At 47.4% G+C, this 16,164-nt stretch overlaps 1 protein-coding gene across 1 annotated transcript in view; it reads left to right on the top strand.

The window, feature by feature from the left end:
- Window positions 1-16,164, top strand: part of DHFR (dihydrofolate reductase) — a 293,866-nt gene that overhangs the window by 75,651 nt on the left and 202,051 nt on the right. Inside the window, exon 3 of the mRNA XM_069627553.1 lies at window positions 2,419-2,524. Within this exon, the coding sequence (XP_069483654.1) occupies window positions 2,419-2,524 (106 nt within the window). The remainder of the gene's footprint in view (window positions 1-2,418; window positions 2,525-16,164) is intronic.

The raw sequence follows: 16,164 nt of genomic DNA, 5'->3' as shown, positions 1-16,164 counted from the left end.
GGTTCTGAAAGAGACGGAGTGGATGACATTAGTGCGCAGGGAAGGAAAAATGCAATATAACTTTGTTGTTTTGTTGATGTGTGCAGACTGGAAGACTCAAGTTCTGAGATGGCGGTCAGTTTTGAATTGTTGTGTTAAGAGGAGCATAGAGGCACTTGTGTTGCTGGGATACATTGGGCTTCATTCGAAGTGTGCCGGTCTGGTAACAACGTTGTTACCGGACCGGCACACTACGACTCTGCGGGCAGGTGCCGTCCCGCCCGCCAGGGTCTGACCTGGCGGGCAGAACTGCACCCGCCCGCAGAGTTTCACGGAAGCACCGGCAGTTATTAAACGGTGCTTGTGCTTCCGTGCTCCCATTCCCATGGGAATGGGAATTAACCATTTACCAGTGCCTGACTTCTTGGACCGCCGGGCTGTAATGCCCCAGTGTACCCTGGAAGCCAGGCGCTGGTAAAATTCGCAAGTCCGCCGCCAACCACCCGCACGGCTAGCCCCGCACTTGGAATGAGGCCCATTGTCTTGGGATGAGACGTGTATGTTGGTTGTAGGAGTGTAGTGTTCTGACGTCTGTGGTGAGAGTTGTTAATTCGCCGTCTGTGCGCAATTTAGTTGGTATGCTTAATGTGCTGGCACTTGGAATTTGAGCGTATTGGTGCAGGGGGCATTTAGAGACTTTGCAGACAAACTTGAAACCATACATAGCAGATTATAACGTGGCGTATTAAGGCATGAACATCATCTCAAGGAAAGCATCAGAAGTCCTACAAACCCATGGGAAAAGCCTTCCTGCCTGCTCTCCATCCAATGTTCTGGCCACTAGCCACTTTCATATTTGCTTTTTCAGATTGCCACTGCAAGACATTCTTGAACCTTGCTCTCTCTCCCCCACGCACTCTGGTCTATCCCCAAACACACTCTCGTGCACAGTCTTGCTCTATCGTGTGCATTCTTGCTCTCTCTCTCTCTGCCTACCGTGCAAACGCTCGGATTGGTCTACAGGGCAACGCCCGAACCAAAAAGGCAAAATGCTGGTGCGGGCCACTTTTTTGGCTAATATGGGCCAGTTTGATGAGTTACTTCACTATGCAGCTAATAGTTTTGACCAGTGTTGCTGAATAAATAGTCTTTAAAATGAACAATTTGCATCCCTTTTCATCATAAAACTCCCACTTGGGTCATTTTCAAACCGTCTGTCACAAAAGGAATGAATTGCTATTTGCAACTGTGGGCCACTTTTTCACTGGTGCGTGCGCGAGGCAATTTTATCCCCCAGTCCGACCATGCCCGTGCATGCTCTCGTATTTTCTCCCTCTTTCATGCAAGCTCTTGCCCCCTTGTGCATACTCTCATACACGCTCATGCTCACTCTTGTGCTGCTCTCGCCTGCACACTAATGCTCTCTCTCTCCTGCAGTTAACACTCTTGTGTTCTCTTTGCAAGCTCTCGCACTCTCTCTCGTGTGCGCTCTTGCTCTCACGTGCACTCTTGCGCTCTCTCGTGTGTGCACTTGCTTTCTCTCATGTGCGCTCTCTCTCGTGTCCGCGCTCTCTTTCGTGTCTTCTCTCTCCCCCCTCTTTCGTGTCTTCTCTCTCCCCCTTCTTTCGTGTTTTCTCTCTCCCCCTTTCGTGTACTCTTTCTCGTGTGTGCGCGCGCTCTACTGTGCGCTCTCGCTCACTCTCTCGCGCTCTTTCGCGCTCTCTCGTATGAACTCTTGCTCGCTCTCTCGTGTGTGCTCTTGCTCGCTCTTGCTGCTTTCTTTCACGAGTGCTCTCGTGCTCTGTCTCATAGATCCATTTTGCCCTATGTGTGACAAGGATCTGGCAATTGGTAAATGCGGGAAGAGGGCTGTCTGTAGACTCGCTCATTGCCATAAGTTAGGTGCAACGAGTTAAAGGAGGCAAGAACCTTTATCTCGGAGAAATAGCTGCTTGAGATTTGGAAATTTTTTAAATGTTAGCAGATCCAGTATTTGGGGGACCCAACATGTTTCGTCAAGGGATGCCACTGCTCTAGACTGTAGTGGGGCGTGGTAGCACTAGGAGATGGCTTTAGCTCTTCCTCCCTTTGACCGCTCATTGGGAGAACCACTAAAAAAGATTTTTTTTCTCCATTGTTTCCAACACTAAATTCCTGCCACTTTGGTTACTTCTCGAATGCTCTTAATGATATGTTCTAATGTTGAAGCTGGTACTTCTTGACTGAAATTGCACACAACAATATTTCTTGGACAACATTTGCTATGTTGAATTTGTCAGTTGAGTGAACTATAAAATCTGATCGTGAGGCAGCCCACTGGATGGCGCTGTTGCATAAACAACTCCTTAGTCGTTAATCATTGAATAAAAACCTTGTTTTTCGATTCATTTGTCAGAGTATCTTGATGACCCGCAGCCTCACTTGTATTTTTTCACACAGGTAAACAGAATGTCGTGATCATGGGTAGAAAGACCTGGTTATCTATTCCAGAGAAGAATCGACCTTTAAAAGGCAGAATTAACATAGTCCTTAGCAGAGAACTTACGTAAGTAGTAAATTGAATATGCTCCCCATGTCCTCTGTTATTCTACCCATCAAGGCTCGTGTCTGTTGCTTTTTCCACAATGACCCTTCCTTGATTACATTTACTGCATCTTGATGTAATGCCAGTACAGACTTCATAACTGACATCCCAACGTGTTCGGACATTGCAAGTAGAATGTGGCTTCCTTCTAGGCTGAGGGTGCATCAGCAAAACACCGCAATGACGTCAAAGGCCATAGTAAAAGTCCTAAATGGAGGAGTGCAGTGGTGGAGTTATGAAATGTTTATTGTAGGGAATTAGTTGTACCACTACGTTTTCTGCAAAGTGACAGATCTTTTTGTGGGTTTGTATGGGTCTACCGGTGTATGTTATCTTGCATTCAGTGCGTTAAGTGGGGTGCTAAATCGAGGGGGGTGCTCTCGTTATGGGGCGTGGCCTAAGTGTGGTGTCCTTAGGCCACGCCCCCTAACGATAGCCTTTGCCTACAAGGGGGGCTGGTTAAAATAAGGGGCGGGGGGGTTGAGGGGCGCAATGGTATTACCTTTTGGTGCACATAGCAGGTGACAGTGTACTCTGCTGAAGAAGCACAATCCCCACAAAACAAGATGGCACCTCTGCAAAAATCTGCAATCGGAGCTAGCCTTATAGGGTATCAAGGACCTGGATCGCACATGTGAAGAGGGATATCGAAAACCTGTTCCCGTCTAGGTATAAACTTTGACATCTACCCAAAAGGCAAATTAGTTTTAAAGGAGCAATTTGTAGGAAAAATGGGAAATTCATTTTTATATGATTTTACAATACTGCCGCATGCAAGCAGCATTTACGGTGTGTATCCCACACACTGGACAAGGTAGTGAGTCGATGGGATGATCAGGATTGATAGGTGGTTATAGCAGTTAGTTAAGGAGCCATTTCCTGAAAGGCCTAGTGTTTCTCTTCAATGTGAAATTGCTTGGGAAGTGAGTTCCAGAAGTTGGTGGCTAGTAGCAAGAAAGTTGACCCTCCCTGCTTTTTCCTGCTAAAGGGAGGAAACTAGTACTGGACCCGAGTCACTGGCCCTTCGAGCCCTCACTGGTGCGTAGTGCCAAAAAGTCCTTATAAGGGAAAATGGGCAATTTCCATGGTAAGTGCTGTGGGCGATGCTGAGGGTTTTGAATTGTACTCCTAATCTTTCGTCCTCTTTCCTCCAGACTTAGAAATGCTGTCCCATTGAGAAGGCACCGGCACATTTATGCTCAGGAAAACCTCTTTTTCCTCAGTGTTAAATTTTGGGGTGGAGCCAGCACAAGTATTGGACATGGCCTTGACACACACTAGCTCTGCCCACCAGTGACGCCAACCATTCCCTTTTCCCCCACCTCAGACAGACTAGGCTACTGTGATATATCCTGCAGAGTCCTCACAAAGACCCTACCTAGAGTCTCCTCCCAGGTGGCCAGGGAAAGGCAGACACTTTCTGATCCTGACCTTGGGGGCGGTGTTCTGCGGATGGATCACCTAGGAGATGAAATGACCCAGGGAAATACAAGGACTCCGTTGGGTAAGGCGCAGTATTTGCCCTACTCTAGGGAAGATATCTCCTTGCAAAATTATGTAATAGCTTGTCAAAACAATCTTTTAGCTCCCCAACTTGAACATCTTAATATGGGTGAAAACATTCATAAACGCTTAGGCATTGGGAGAAATGAAAACCCTTCTAAAATCACAGAGGCTTATAGAGCTAGAAGTGCCCCTAACTCCCAAAGGTACAGTGAAAAGGAGTCTGTGAATAATAACTTAAACTCTAAAAATCCTTATTCCTCCATAACATGAAGTCTTGTGATTGAGCCTTATGATATTCCTGGAGAGAATATTAGGAAGAGAAATGAGCTTGAGACCCAAAAATCAAGCTATACAAACTGATTTTTGCATCAGGGAATTCATGTCCCATAATCCCTGAAGTACTAGGACGAAGAAGAGGGCTGAAGAGGAACAGAACTGCGAAGTGCAGCTTGTTAATGAGAATGACCCACCCCTGAGGGAGACTGGGAGGCTTAAAAGGCCCCCTCAGGCCATTAGTGAGACAGCGCAGAGCAGGAGTCGTAGGTGGAGTTGTGAACTCTCCACATTGCAGCAGAGGCTGGAGGAGAGGGAAGACGACGGGACCACTGATGAGTGGCGAGCAGTAGCCGCTCCTGAGAGGTTCTTTGCCACCAGAAGCTTTAATCGCAGAGGTCATGCAGCGGGAAGCATCGCAGAGGGACGCTTGCCCCCTGGAGAACTGTTTTGCAGAGGCTGCACAGCGAGAAGCAAATGTTTGGAATGCTTTCCTCCCCATAAAGCTGTCTCCGGTGGCAAGCGAGCAACAGAGAGCCTCTGGAGCAAAGGTAGCTCTGTGTGTAAGTGGCGTAGGCGGCAGCAGACTGAAACCAGCAGATTGCCGGTTCGCGAGGAGCAGCTGAAGCAAAGAACCTGTGAACAGCGAGGGAAACGGATGCGCAACGGCTTACCCGGTGAGTTAATCAACTGATTGTGACACCGGAGCACCTTGTGACCGCTTGCATGCTTGGTGCAGTAACTTGAATAGTAAAAAGAAATCGCGTATGTGGGGAAATAAGTCCAAAGGCAATTTTGAACACCGAACTGGCAAAAAACCGAAAATTATTATTTAAACCCAACTGTTGTGACTTTAAGCATGAAAGTTTATTTAAAACCCAGCAACAAGATGGGGCAATACTTCTAGAACGTAATGAACACTACCATTGGCTAAGTTAAAACCAAGTAAAAGCAAGGACATTTAAAACCAACAAACATTGCCAAAGTCAGGAGGGGGCAAATAAAAGTCCTAAAGTTTGTAAAGCGTATTGCCTGGGTTTGAAGAAGTGCCTAACAAAGTTCATTACAAAAGCTGGTATAAGCCCACATTGCCAAAGCCAAGGAGGAATCAGAAGAAAACCAATTCATTGTCGGTATTGGGTTAATTAAGAAGTGGGGTAGCAAAAGTGGCAAGAAGGCTGTCCTTCTGGTAACAGCTATTCAGAAGGAGAGGAGCATAACTTGGAGGTTTTGGAAATAACAAAAGTGTACTAAAGAGCACCAATGTGAATCTTACCTTCCCTGAAGAATTGTTTAAAACCTGATGTTGTAAAGCAAGGAACACTGCAAAGTTGTAAGCTGATCTCATCCACAGAGGCACTTGTTGTTTATACATTGCTGATCTGGCAAGGGAGTATACCATATCGGAGACATTTGAAGCAGTAGGCCTGGCTAGGGAGTAAACCAGGTCGAAGTTGAAGCGCTGTGAAATGTTGTTAACAAATTATCCTGACACACTTTCATTGTTGAAGCAAGAACTGTATAGCATTGCTGCAAATGTATCTTATATCTTCAGAACTAATATGTTGTTGCAGAAGCATCCTGACAGACCATGTATGTTAATACCGATGAACTAAAAAAATATTCTTGGTTTATGCGAAGAAGATTGTTTTGAGTTCTTACTATTACAAGTGGAAGAGAAAATACTTTGGTGAATAATTCTGAAGTATTGGACGTTTTGTTGTCAAGTTGGAGTTGCAAAGAATTGTGTTGAAACTTTATTAAAGCTGTGGTGCAAAAGCCTATGCCAAAAGAAAAAAGCTGACCACACAGAAAAACAGGGGGACATTTTGGACCAAATGATCCGAGAAAATAATATGCAGAGGTTTTGGAGGATGGCAGCTAACGGGTCAAAAATCAGTGCCAACAATGAATGATGAAGCCCGAAGTCTGGAGCTCCCATTTCGCAGGTATCTTAATTAATCACAGGCTGGGATACCTAGTAGAGTACTTGGTGCTCCTGTCATTGACTGTCCACAATTTTCAGAAAAAGGCGTTGTTTCACTGATGGCAGCTAGCGGCGGAAAAGCTCCGGGACCAGATGGTATTAATGTCAAATTTATTTAGTGGTTCCCTGTTTGGTGGGTTCCCACCTTGACAAGGGTTTTCAATGCTATAGCAAGTTCTCGGATGCTTCTGGTGTCCTGGAAGAAGAGCATAATTGTACTGATTTTTCAAAAAAAAAAAAGCTCAAGTAGTGATGCAGACTGCTACCGGCTTATCTCTTTGCTTGACAGTACTAGTAAAATGTTTACAGAAGAATGGGCAGGGATTAATAATATGCTCTACGAAAATCAGGCTGGTTTTAGAAAAGGATATAGCACGTTGGACTATTACCTGCTGAACACTATTATAACAAAAATGCCAAGATCAGGCATGTTGCATTCCTGGATCTATCAAAAGCATTGGATTCCTTGGATAGGGCAATTCTGTGGAAAACATTGAACAGGCTGGGGGTGCCTGAAGGAATACTCCAGCTAATCCAACTTGTATACACAAACTTCAGCTGTTGTAAGATACCCAGGCCTGGCGAGCTATTCCATGGAGTTTTCTACTAATAAAGGGGTTAGACATGGGTGTCCCCTTGCTCCACTATTGTTTTATTTTATTTTTTATCAGACTTTCACCAATATCACTTCCTAATGTAGACCAATCCGCATATATAAATGGTACTACAAAATATGGGCCACTAATGTATGCCTTTGACACAGCTCTCCTTGATTTAATTAATACACATGGGTCTTTAAATTATGCAGCAAGGTTCTTTAAGGAGCAGAGTCTTCAATTGAATCAGGAGAAAACAAAGATCGTCCAATTTGGACATTGTTGATTGCCCATACAAACTTCTTTTTACAATGTAAATATTTTAGTTGAGAAAACGATTATCTAGGAATTCTGTCCGACTGGAATGGCACCTGGGTTCACCAGATTAAAAGGATGGAAAACAAACCCAAACAGTCTTTGAAGGTCTGAGGTGTTTCGATTATAATTATGGAGGCAAGAGAATGGAGAAATGTCTAAGGTTTATGGATGCTAAAGTACACGCCTCTGCATTGTACGGCTGTAAAATATGGGGCTTCTTGAGTTGCACGAGATTGGATGTGGTCCACAATTAATTTCCAAGGAACATAGCACGGATCGGCCTTAGTGTGCCTGTGGACGCTCTATTAGCTGAACTTGGGGTGCACAGTATGGCAGTTCTTGCTGATCGCAAACCCCATCGGGTTAAACGCTGTGAGGGAAATGCTTACATCACCAGCCAAAGAGAAATATACATGGCACAAATATGGAAGTAGTCTGATAAATAAGTGGTGTATCATACCCAATCAAATTAATTGCCTTGATGAAATGAAGAATGAACTTGGGGATAAGGCTATCGGGCTGGAACATGCTGGTATGGTGGACCCTTATGCTCCCTTCCGTCAATGTCATTTTATGGTGCCTCAAGTTGGAACATCATCGAGAGAGGTGCCGTAAGCCACCTGAGATCCCTGGAGCAAAGAAAAACCGTATTCGTGGTTTGCCTAAATAACTTGCCATTGTTAGCAGGAGTGACCTGGCTGAGTGTCCACAAAGAATGCTCATGTGGGTTAGGACGTGAAGAGATTATTTTACATTTCTTGTTGATATGTCCAATGCTGAACACTCTTGGAAGATAGTGTTTTAAAACTTATTTTGGAAAGTTCGGAACTAGGGACATTACAAACGCAATGTTTTTATTTATGAATTTCAATTACTTGAATTGTATATCTGATGTTTGTATCTTTGTGATAGGGACTCAAAAGGTATGGTAGACTCTTGAGTTTTTGTTTTTATATTTTATACTATTATGTATTTAAGTCTAATTATTGCTATTGGCTAATGCCGAATATCATTATTTCTTATTTTATTACAAAACAGGATTTCTTTTGGAACTGTGGTACAGAATCCTGCTTAAATCTGGGGAAGGGAAATTCACACAGATTATAAGGAGAGACTATTCTCATATTGTGAACTTAATTGTTATATTTGTTTGCCTTTGAACTGCCATGCCTTACCTTGTTGAGTTACTGCATGTATAAGTGGGAGGGACAGAGACCTTTTGCTAGTGTTAAGTTTATTTTATTTTAGGCAGAGAAATCCTCTTCATGGTAGGGATAATTGGGCATTTATCCAACCTTTTGAGTTAATAAAGTTGCATATTTTGAAAAACCTTCACAAAGTTGTCTGCCTTACATTTCTTACCCCTCACACTACCTACATTTTTTAGGGTGGGTGGAGGAACCGTGACTATGGATTAGGCGACAAAAGTCACTAAGGTGAGCAACTTTTACATATTCCGATACCCCGCCTCCTTTCCTCCATACTTGGGAGATTTTCTAAGCACGTACATTTACGGGTGGTTTGCAATTTAGTAACAACACAGATTTTCTATGACTAGGTGCCCAAGCTTGCATCAGAACTGAAGCTGACCTCAAGCGATTGATGCCTGCGGAATGTAGAGGAAGAGGCCTGCGTGGCTACTCTGCCGATGACGTCCATAGGGACGTCCCTCTGAAAAGCTTCAGAAGCAGCTCGTACATCCTCCCGCCGTGAGCTTTTCCTTCTGACTTCTTCCACCTCACAGATGTTGCACACCTCTTTTCTGCAGTTCTCCAACCTCTCTTGCCACCTCCTTTATACATCCTCCATCCTCCTCCTTCAACTTCCTGACGTGTTCTTTGCTCTGCTCAGCGCGTCCGACAATACTGCCAGCTGCTCCTAAAACTCTTCAACTTCCTCCTTTAAATTCAACCACGTCCTCCAATAACTTTCCTACCTCCCATTTAACTCTACCCAACCTACTCCTGTCAATTCTCCTCTACCCCTACTCCTGTCAATTCTCCTCTACCGTCCGCCTCCAATAATTCTATACCACCCACAACACTATTCCTGTTAATCCTTTTTCCTTTTTCCACTCTTTAATCGCCTCCACTCCACATTTATTTCTCTCCCCCATTCTTTCTCCCAGACCACCTCCTCCTTGTTGGCTCGCTCCACCTATTTCTCCCGCCCTACAATGTTATCAGTCCCCCCCCACACTCTGATTTTTCTCCCAACACTCTGCAAACGCCATCTGATCTCCTCTCCAGCAACCCACTAAATGACTGGGTTGGGAACTGCTTTTATAATGTGCTGGTGTCTTCCCATGGCTGGCTGGTCTTCAAGACAGCAGTCAACAATGGTGACTGCAGGGGATGGCTCCACTGTGATTGACTGCAGCAACTTTTTTCCTGCAGTTCCGCTGGGGTTGTGCTCAATGAAACGGATGCTGTCCGAGGTGTTTTAACTAGTCAGCCATACCGCTTCCTGCAGCATTCCCTCCCTATTTGTAGCTGGAAGGTACCCCCTCCCCCCCACACACACACACACACCTCCCCCTGAGAGTGCTTTCGGCCTTTTGGTTTCCTGAGGTCAATTGTAATCTTACAATCACCATTAGGTTGAGAGAGACTGTAATTTTGGGGTTTTCCATTTGGTATCAAGAAGTGAAGGGGGTACACTTTCTCCCCTGTTATGGACACTGAGTGTGTGTTCTCCAGTTATATAGTCACTTATATTTGGAAAGTACCTCTATGGGTTGGCCTAGTCTATTCTCCCCTGCCCCCAGTTCTCCTGCCCTTCGAACAGTGAATGTGATTTCCTAGTCCGGTCCCGATTTTCCATCACAAAACCAGGAGGGTTATGGGTGATGTATTCCTCCCTTTATGACTCAATGGGAAAAGCCCTGGGTGCCCTGTGTAATTGAGGGGTGGGGTTCTTTTTATGTGGGCGGTTGCTGTCATGTGAGCCATGCAATCATCCCTTGCTATGAGGAGGGCGTGCTGCAGAGGTGACCAAGAGGGTTTTAGGATCAACCCGCTAGGCACCCTAGAATCCCAAAAAGGGGCAATGTCACTGTGCATATTAATGAGTGTATCCATGAATAGAATGTATTCATCACTAGCACCATAACATCCAAGTCATTTTACAAAACGGCACATATAAATGCAGCATGTGTAGAATTAAAGCTTTGACATCTGAGACTGAGGGTAGCAACCATGTTCAGTGTGAGCAGCTGTATTCAGCTAATACATGCAGTGTTACGCAACAGCAATACAAAACCACATTACAAACAAATACATAGATAAGAAAGGGCCAGTCCACTGTTGTTTCTCTAATCTAGGCCAATGCTAAAAAAAAGTCTCTTCCCCTGCCTGCATTGGTCCCGTTTAAGCAGTTGATATGTCGAATTGAGGTAAATGAATGCATGGGTAACGCACATCTCCGGTTTCAAAATTGGAATCCCTCCAGGGGACCAATAACCCATGCATCTGTCCATTTTGGACCCATAATACTGTACATGCTCATTCCTCTGTTCCCCCAGTAAAGTGCAAAATGAGCCTTGTCTTGTTTTTTGGCATAAAAAGGCCGCAGATTTATTTTCACATCATAAAACCACACATTGCTGAAAATAGCTCTGAAGATGCGGCGACTGCTTCGTGTCCAACAACCTGCTTCCCCCTTAATTTCCACAAGGTCCACCGTAGGCACAACTCTCCCAATCCTCTGTGTCTTAGCCTCGACTGCCCTTACAGGTGTTCCTGGGCGGGGAGCGCGCCGTTTCTTTGGGGGAAGCTGAGCCCTTATTGTTACCACCAGACGCCCCTGCCGCTTAGGCTCCCAAGTGGCGCTGGTCTGAGAAGAGCGAAGACTCTTCCGGCTGTCTCCTGGCTCATTCGGAGTCTGTCTCTTGTGCTTGGTCGCCCAAACACCGCCACGCCACCGGTGGGTTCCCGTCCACCGTGGCTCCCCCTTTCCTTACTTTATAATTCCAGGAGTTTTGTGCAGATATTCCAGTAAAAGAGATCCATCCCCATTGCTGACAAATGTACGCCATCCTTAAAATAATATTCCGGGGATTTCAAATTAATCAGGCCGTGCCTGATCTGTGGGAAGCCCCTGCAGAATTTTGACATTGCACAATTAAATTTTCTTCTAGATTTTTCCACCGCTGAGTGGTTCTCTGCACCCCTCCACTCCTGTCTCGGGATTATTTCCGACCAGATGATTTCCGTCTCTCCCAATTGTGCCGCTAGTCCCTGCAACGAGAACATCATCTCCCTCATCAAAGCCCCCCTCCCCAGGCTTGTCAAATCATTTCCCCCCCCCAGATGTATGACCAAGACGTCCGTTTTTTGATGCTTACCCAGCAACTTGCGCACGTGCCCTTACAACTGTGCCCATTTCATCCCAGGCACCCCGTGCCACCATATCCTGAATTCACCGGCCATCAACTCTTCCTGTTCCGCCGTCCAGCTCGCCCCAGCCCTTGACACAAAAGAGTGTCCTATTACCCAGACGGACCTCCTTCTCCGTGCCACCGCTAGTGGGATGAGAAGGCAACATGTTAACTCTACAGTTTCTCAGGTCTGACGTATCTCTTAAAACATCCTGATCTCCACCTCCCGATTTGCTTGATGGCCTCTGCCCCCAGACCCATGGCTGCAGCTGAAGTGGCCGCCCCTATCCTAAAGGAATGTGTCCCACCTCTTTTGTATCCCTTATTTTTCCCAGTGCCATGTCCATGACCCTGCTAAACTTGAAGTGGCTCAATGCGGACCTATCCCTGTGAATTAGAAGAGGACACACCTCCCCCTTCAGCGGCCTCTGTTGGAGATAAGCTCTCATTGCCCCTGCTGGGCATACTTTACTACCCGCGATGTGTCGGAGAGACACTGTACACCCTTTCCCATCTTGGTCGGTTTTAGACCTCCTTAGTAACATGCTTAACCGGCCCTCTGCCATGTGCACATCACCCCATTGTAGAAACCCTGTTCCCTTAGCATCCCTATTCTCCGGGACCAGCTCACAAACTCTAAATGCCCCAAAGAAAGCTTGTGTGAAGGCTGCCTCGAATAACACCCTCTCATATTTGTCATGGTACACCTCCCCTAGGCATTTGACCAAGTTATGCAGTTTCACAATGTCGATGGGCCGTCTCATCAGGTTTTTTTACCACCTGCTTTGCCCAGCCTTTCATGGCCATCATAATGTAATGTTCCTTTGTGGGGGTCACCTTTACCCCCAAACTTAAAATAATGGGCTATTGCAGCCAAGTGATAGGCCATCCATGCTCTGGTCTTCCCAGCAAGCCAGCACCAGCCCACAAAGGCCCTTGCTGGCAGATCACTCTGCCCTTCAGACAAAACCTCCTCTTGAAAGGCCAAGAACCGTTCCCAGCATTCCTTATATCTTCTTGCCATGCCTGGAGCTAGCGCCATGTGAATCAGAGATCTCAGAACGCCCCAAACATGCCCCACCACTGAGCTTTGAATGGGGTCATCGCCTCGCTGGCTCCTGGACAGTTCGCTCAGAACCTTTCCCACTGTAAATCAGAGAGAGAATCAGCGGCTATGTTTTTGACCCCAGGAATATGTTGTGCTCTGACCTAGATGTTTAATGCCAGCATGCTCTTGTTGAGTTCTCCAAGCAGTCTTAAAACCCTTGTATTGCTAGATGAACCTTGATTTATGATCTGGACCACCGTCAGGTTGTCGGACCAGAGCAACACCTTTCTGTCCTTTGACTGCTCACCCCACATTTTAAAGGCTACCACAATGGGGAACAGCTCCAGCAACGTGACGTCCCTAGTGATCCCTTGTTGATGCCACTCAGTTGGCCAACCCTGACCACACCAATTGTTGTCCAGGATTGCCCCAAAACCCAGAGAACCCGATGAATCCGTGAATAGCCTGAGCCTGTCGCTGCTGGTCCACTCTCCCCTCTGCAGTAGTACCCCATTGAAATCTTCCAAAAACTTCTCCCACATCCCGAGATCCTCCCTCACTTCGGATTCCAGCCTGACATGTTGACCGGCATGTTGCAGCTCCACTGTTTTGAGCTCCAGGCCCTGACAACCCTTGTCCCCACCATGTCGGCCCCTGCTGTGCCCCTGCCAGTGTCGTCCCCTCCTGAGGCAACGTATTAACCCCCCTTAAGGAGCTTGAGTCAGCAAATGCACTAGTATGGTAATCCCCTGCTGAAGTCAGGCAACCGGACCACCCCTCTTGTTAGGCCTGCGTTGTGTAAGGTAACTGCCTGGTAACCCCCTGACCTCAGCCCCGTTGGCACCAGATTTACCCCTTGCTGCTGTACAACTGCCGCTTTACTCGCTATTTGATAAAAAGAATTAACATTCCCTCAACACTTAACCAGTGCCCCCATTTCCCCATGCTTGCATACATTGCATGACCATACCTTTCATTGCCTCTAAGGATGTGGGCCCCTCCTCAGCCACTACCACCAGTCTGGTTAAAGGAGCGCTCGGTGAACCACGGTTCCCCGGAGCCTTGGCAGTTGCAGGTGCCGGGACAGCTACAACCTCCTGCGCCCTTCCTTTCCCTCTCACCCCGGTCGCTCTGGGCTTTTTGCTGGTCATGGCTTGGTCCTTGCTTGCTTTAGCCCTCTCCGTCATGGTTCTCTTTGTTTTTGTTGCAGGCTCCTCTTCGCCGTGGTCTTCCACCACCTCTTCTCCCTCCAGTCCTTGAAATTCTCTCAAGGCCTTCTCCCTGTCACTGTTGGGGAACATTTGAGGGGAATCCACCCTCTGGCTAGGGCCAGCCTGTTCGTCCCCCCGTTGAGGGACCATTGCTTCCATCCAATTGGGCCCGTGTTTTGCAGCAGCCATCCTGGCCATCGCCATAAATGCCTCTATGTCCATTATAGTAATATCCCAAAAGTTCTTAAACACAGGCCTCTGTGACCCCCTTCTGCAAGTTTTTTGGCTGCACAGGTTTCAGTCAACGCACAGAACTTGTGAGCCTCACTTTGCTAGGCAGCTGATCGTGCAGTTTTGGAAAAAAGATTAACTTGCGTACCTTATTGTGCCTGTTGGCTTCGCACGCGCTATGGCAGTTTGTTTGCAGCCGGGTGAAGATGCAACCGCCCGATGTCCTCAGCTCTCCCCAAAGTTTCACCCAGGCGGGCCCAGGCCTCTTCCCTCACCCTTTCGCGGCTTGATTTTTTGTGGTCAAGCAGGCACTGCGACTCCTTCCCCCTGCGGTTGGCCTACCTCAAGCCGCGGGTTCTCCTTGCAATGTTCCTGCTTTCTGCCGTGTAGGTGTCTCCCCGGTAGCGCTGCGCCTCATGCCCCCTGACGCCTCTCACCGTCACTGTGTTCCGCTGTGGACGGCAACGCCTGCTCCGGTGGGGGTCCCTGGCGCTCGCCTACGACTTCTCTCCCGCTCTGACGAAGCCTGCTGTCTCACATTGGTCCCAGGCCTCTCACCTCCAAGCTCGACTGCTCTGCTGCTCCGGGGCTGACTTCTGGCTCTGGCAGCGCTGATTGCTCCGTTGCGCTCCTCTGCTCCTTGCTGCACCTTCCCTACGGGCGCTCCAGGCAGCGCCGGTACCGTGGCTTCACTTCTGTGTCCACGTCCCGCCTCCTTCGCTTCTGGCTGTCCCGGCTGCTTTGATCCTTGCAGCAACGGCTGCTCCACCAGCTCCTTGGTCCTCCGGCCGGTCCGCCCTACTTCTGGCAGCACTTCGAGACCATGAGTCCAAAAAACAAAATCCTTCGTTATCCGGGCGGGCGTCCTTCTGCAGAGGCTGGATGCTACCTGCAGTAAGCAGCCCGCCCGTTATAAAGGGGCATCCCCCGCCCCTTTCCTTTGCTGGCCCCTTTGCAGGCTTTTCCCCATTTTGCCGCATTTCGGCTGACCTCTTTCCTTACCCACGGGGGAGGGCAGAGGAGGACCCCGCACGAGTTATCGAGTTGCCACCTCCATTTTCTTTCTTCTTTCCGTCGTCGCCTGCATTCCAGGTGTACACATTGCAACAGGGTATACGACAGTTCCTCCATTGCGTCCCTAGTTCTGTTAGCCGGCACAGGGAATCGCAGTGAGTTATTTTCCCGCACAGCCAGGCATTCTCTGTTTACCTGGTGTGCGTGAGGAATACCGTTAGACCCAATAGATGGCATGCTCTCCTACAGTTCATTTGAGGAGCCGCAGAACTTAGGTCTCAACTTGAAGAAATGGCACGTGCTGCAGTGCCCCATGGTTGCTAGTGACTTCCAGGCCCTGCTGAATGCTACGTGATGGTTGAATATTCGGTCACGGTAGTTTTCTTTGTGAAGGTGCCTTTGTCTATTTAAACATCTCGGAATTGAGTGATGGTGGTTGTATTTATGTTTACCATGCATGGTGCAGTCGGAATGTTTTTAAAATCTTTAGTACTGTCAGTTTTATATGTATATACACACCTGTGTACTTTGTAAACGGCGTTAGTCCATTGCGTTTCCCTTGCTTTTCCATCCAAGGGAGACAAGCATTGGCAAAGACAATAGTTTTGGCATTTACTGCTGTTCTTTGCATTTGTAGGCACCAGATGCAAGGAGGAAAGTTTCAAAGGAGGAAGCAATAAGGGGTGCAGGTGAGCAAGAGAATGAGCAGGGGAATAGACCAAGGGAGGAAGCCATTGATAGAGGGTGCCATTGCTGATGAGCAAGAGGAAATATGAGCAAGAAAGGGTAAGAAATAAAGTGAGTGTGAGAGAGACCGGACGAGAGGCAGTGGGTGGGGTAATAGAAGGCTTAGGGTGGGATAGAGGGGGTAGGGGAAAAGGTGTAGGTGGGGCTAGAGAGAAGGGGGGGTTAGGGTGCATGGGGGAGAAAAGAGAGGAGGTAGCGTTGACTAAAAGGGTAGAGTGAGTGGGGGGTATGGTGGTTTGGCGTTAGAGAGGGGTGTAGGGCGGGTGGATGGGGTATAGAAGGGGAGGGGGTG

The sequence above is a fragment of the Ambystoma mexicanum genome, chromosome 6p (genome assembly GCF_040938575.1).
Source record: "Ambystoma mexicanum isolate Mex_15411 chromosome 6p, UKY_AmexF1_1, whole genome shotgun sequence".
In the NCBI taxonomy this organism is placed as follows: Eukaryota; Metazoa; Chordata; class Amphibia; order Caudata; family Ambystomatidae; genus Ambystoma; species Ambystoma mexicanum.
This window is presented reverse-complemented; position numbering and strand designations above follow the sequence as displayed.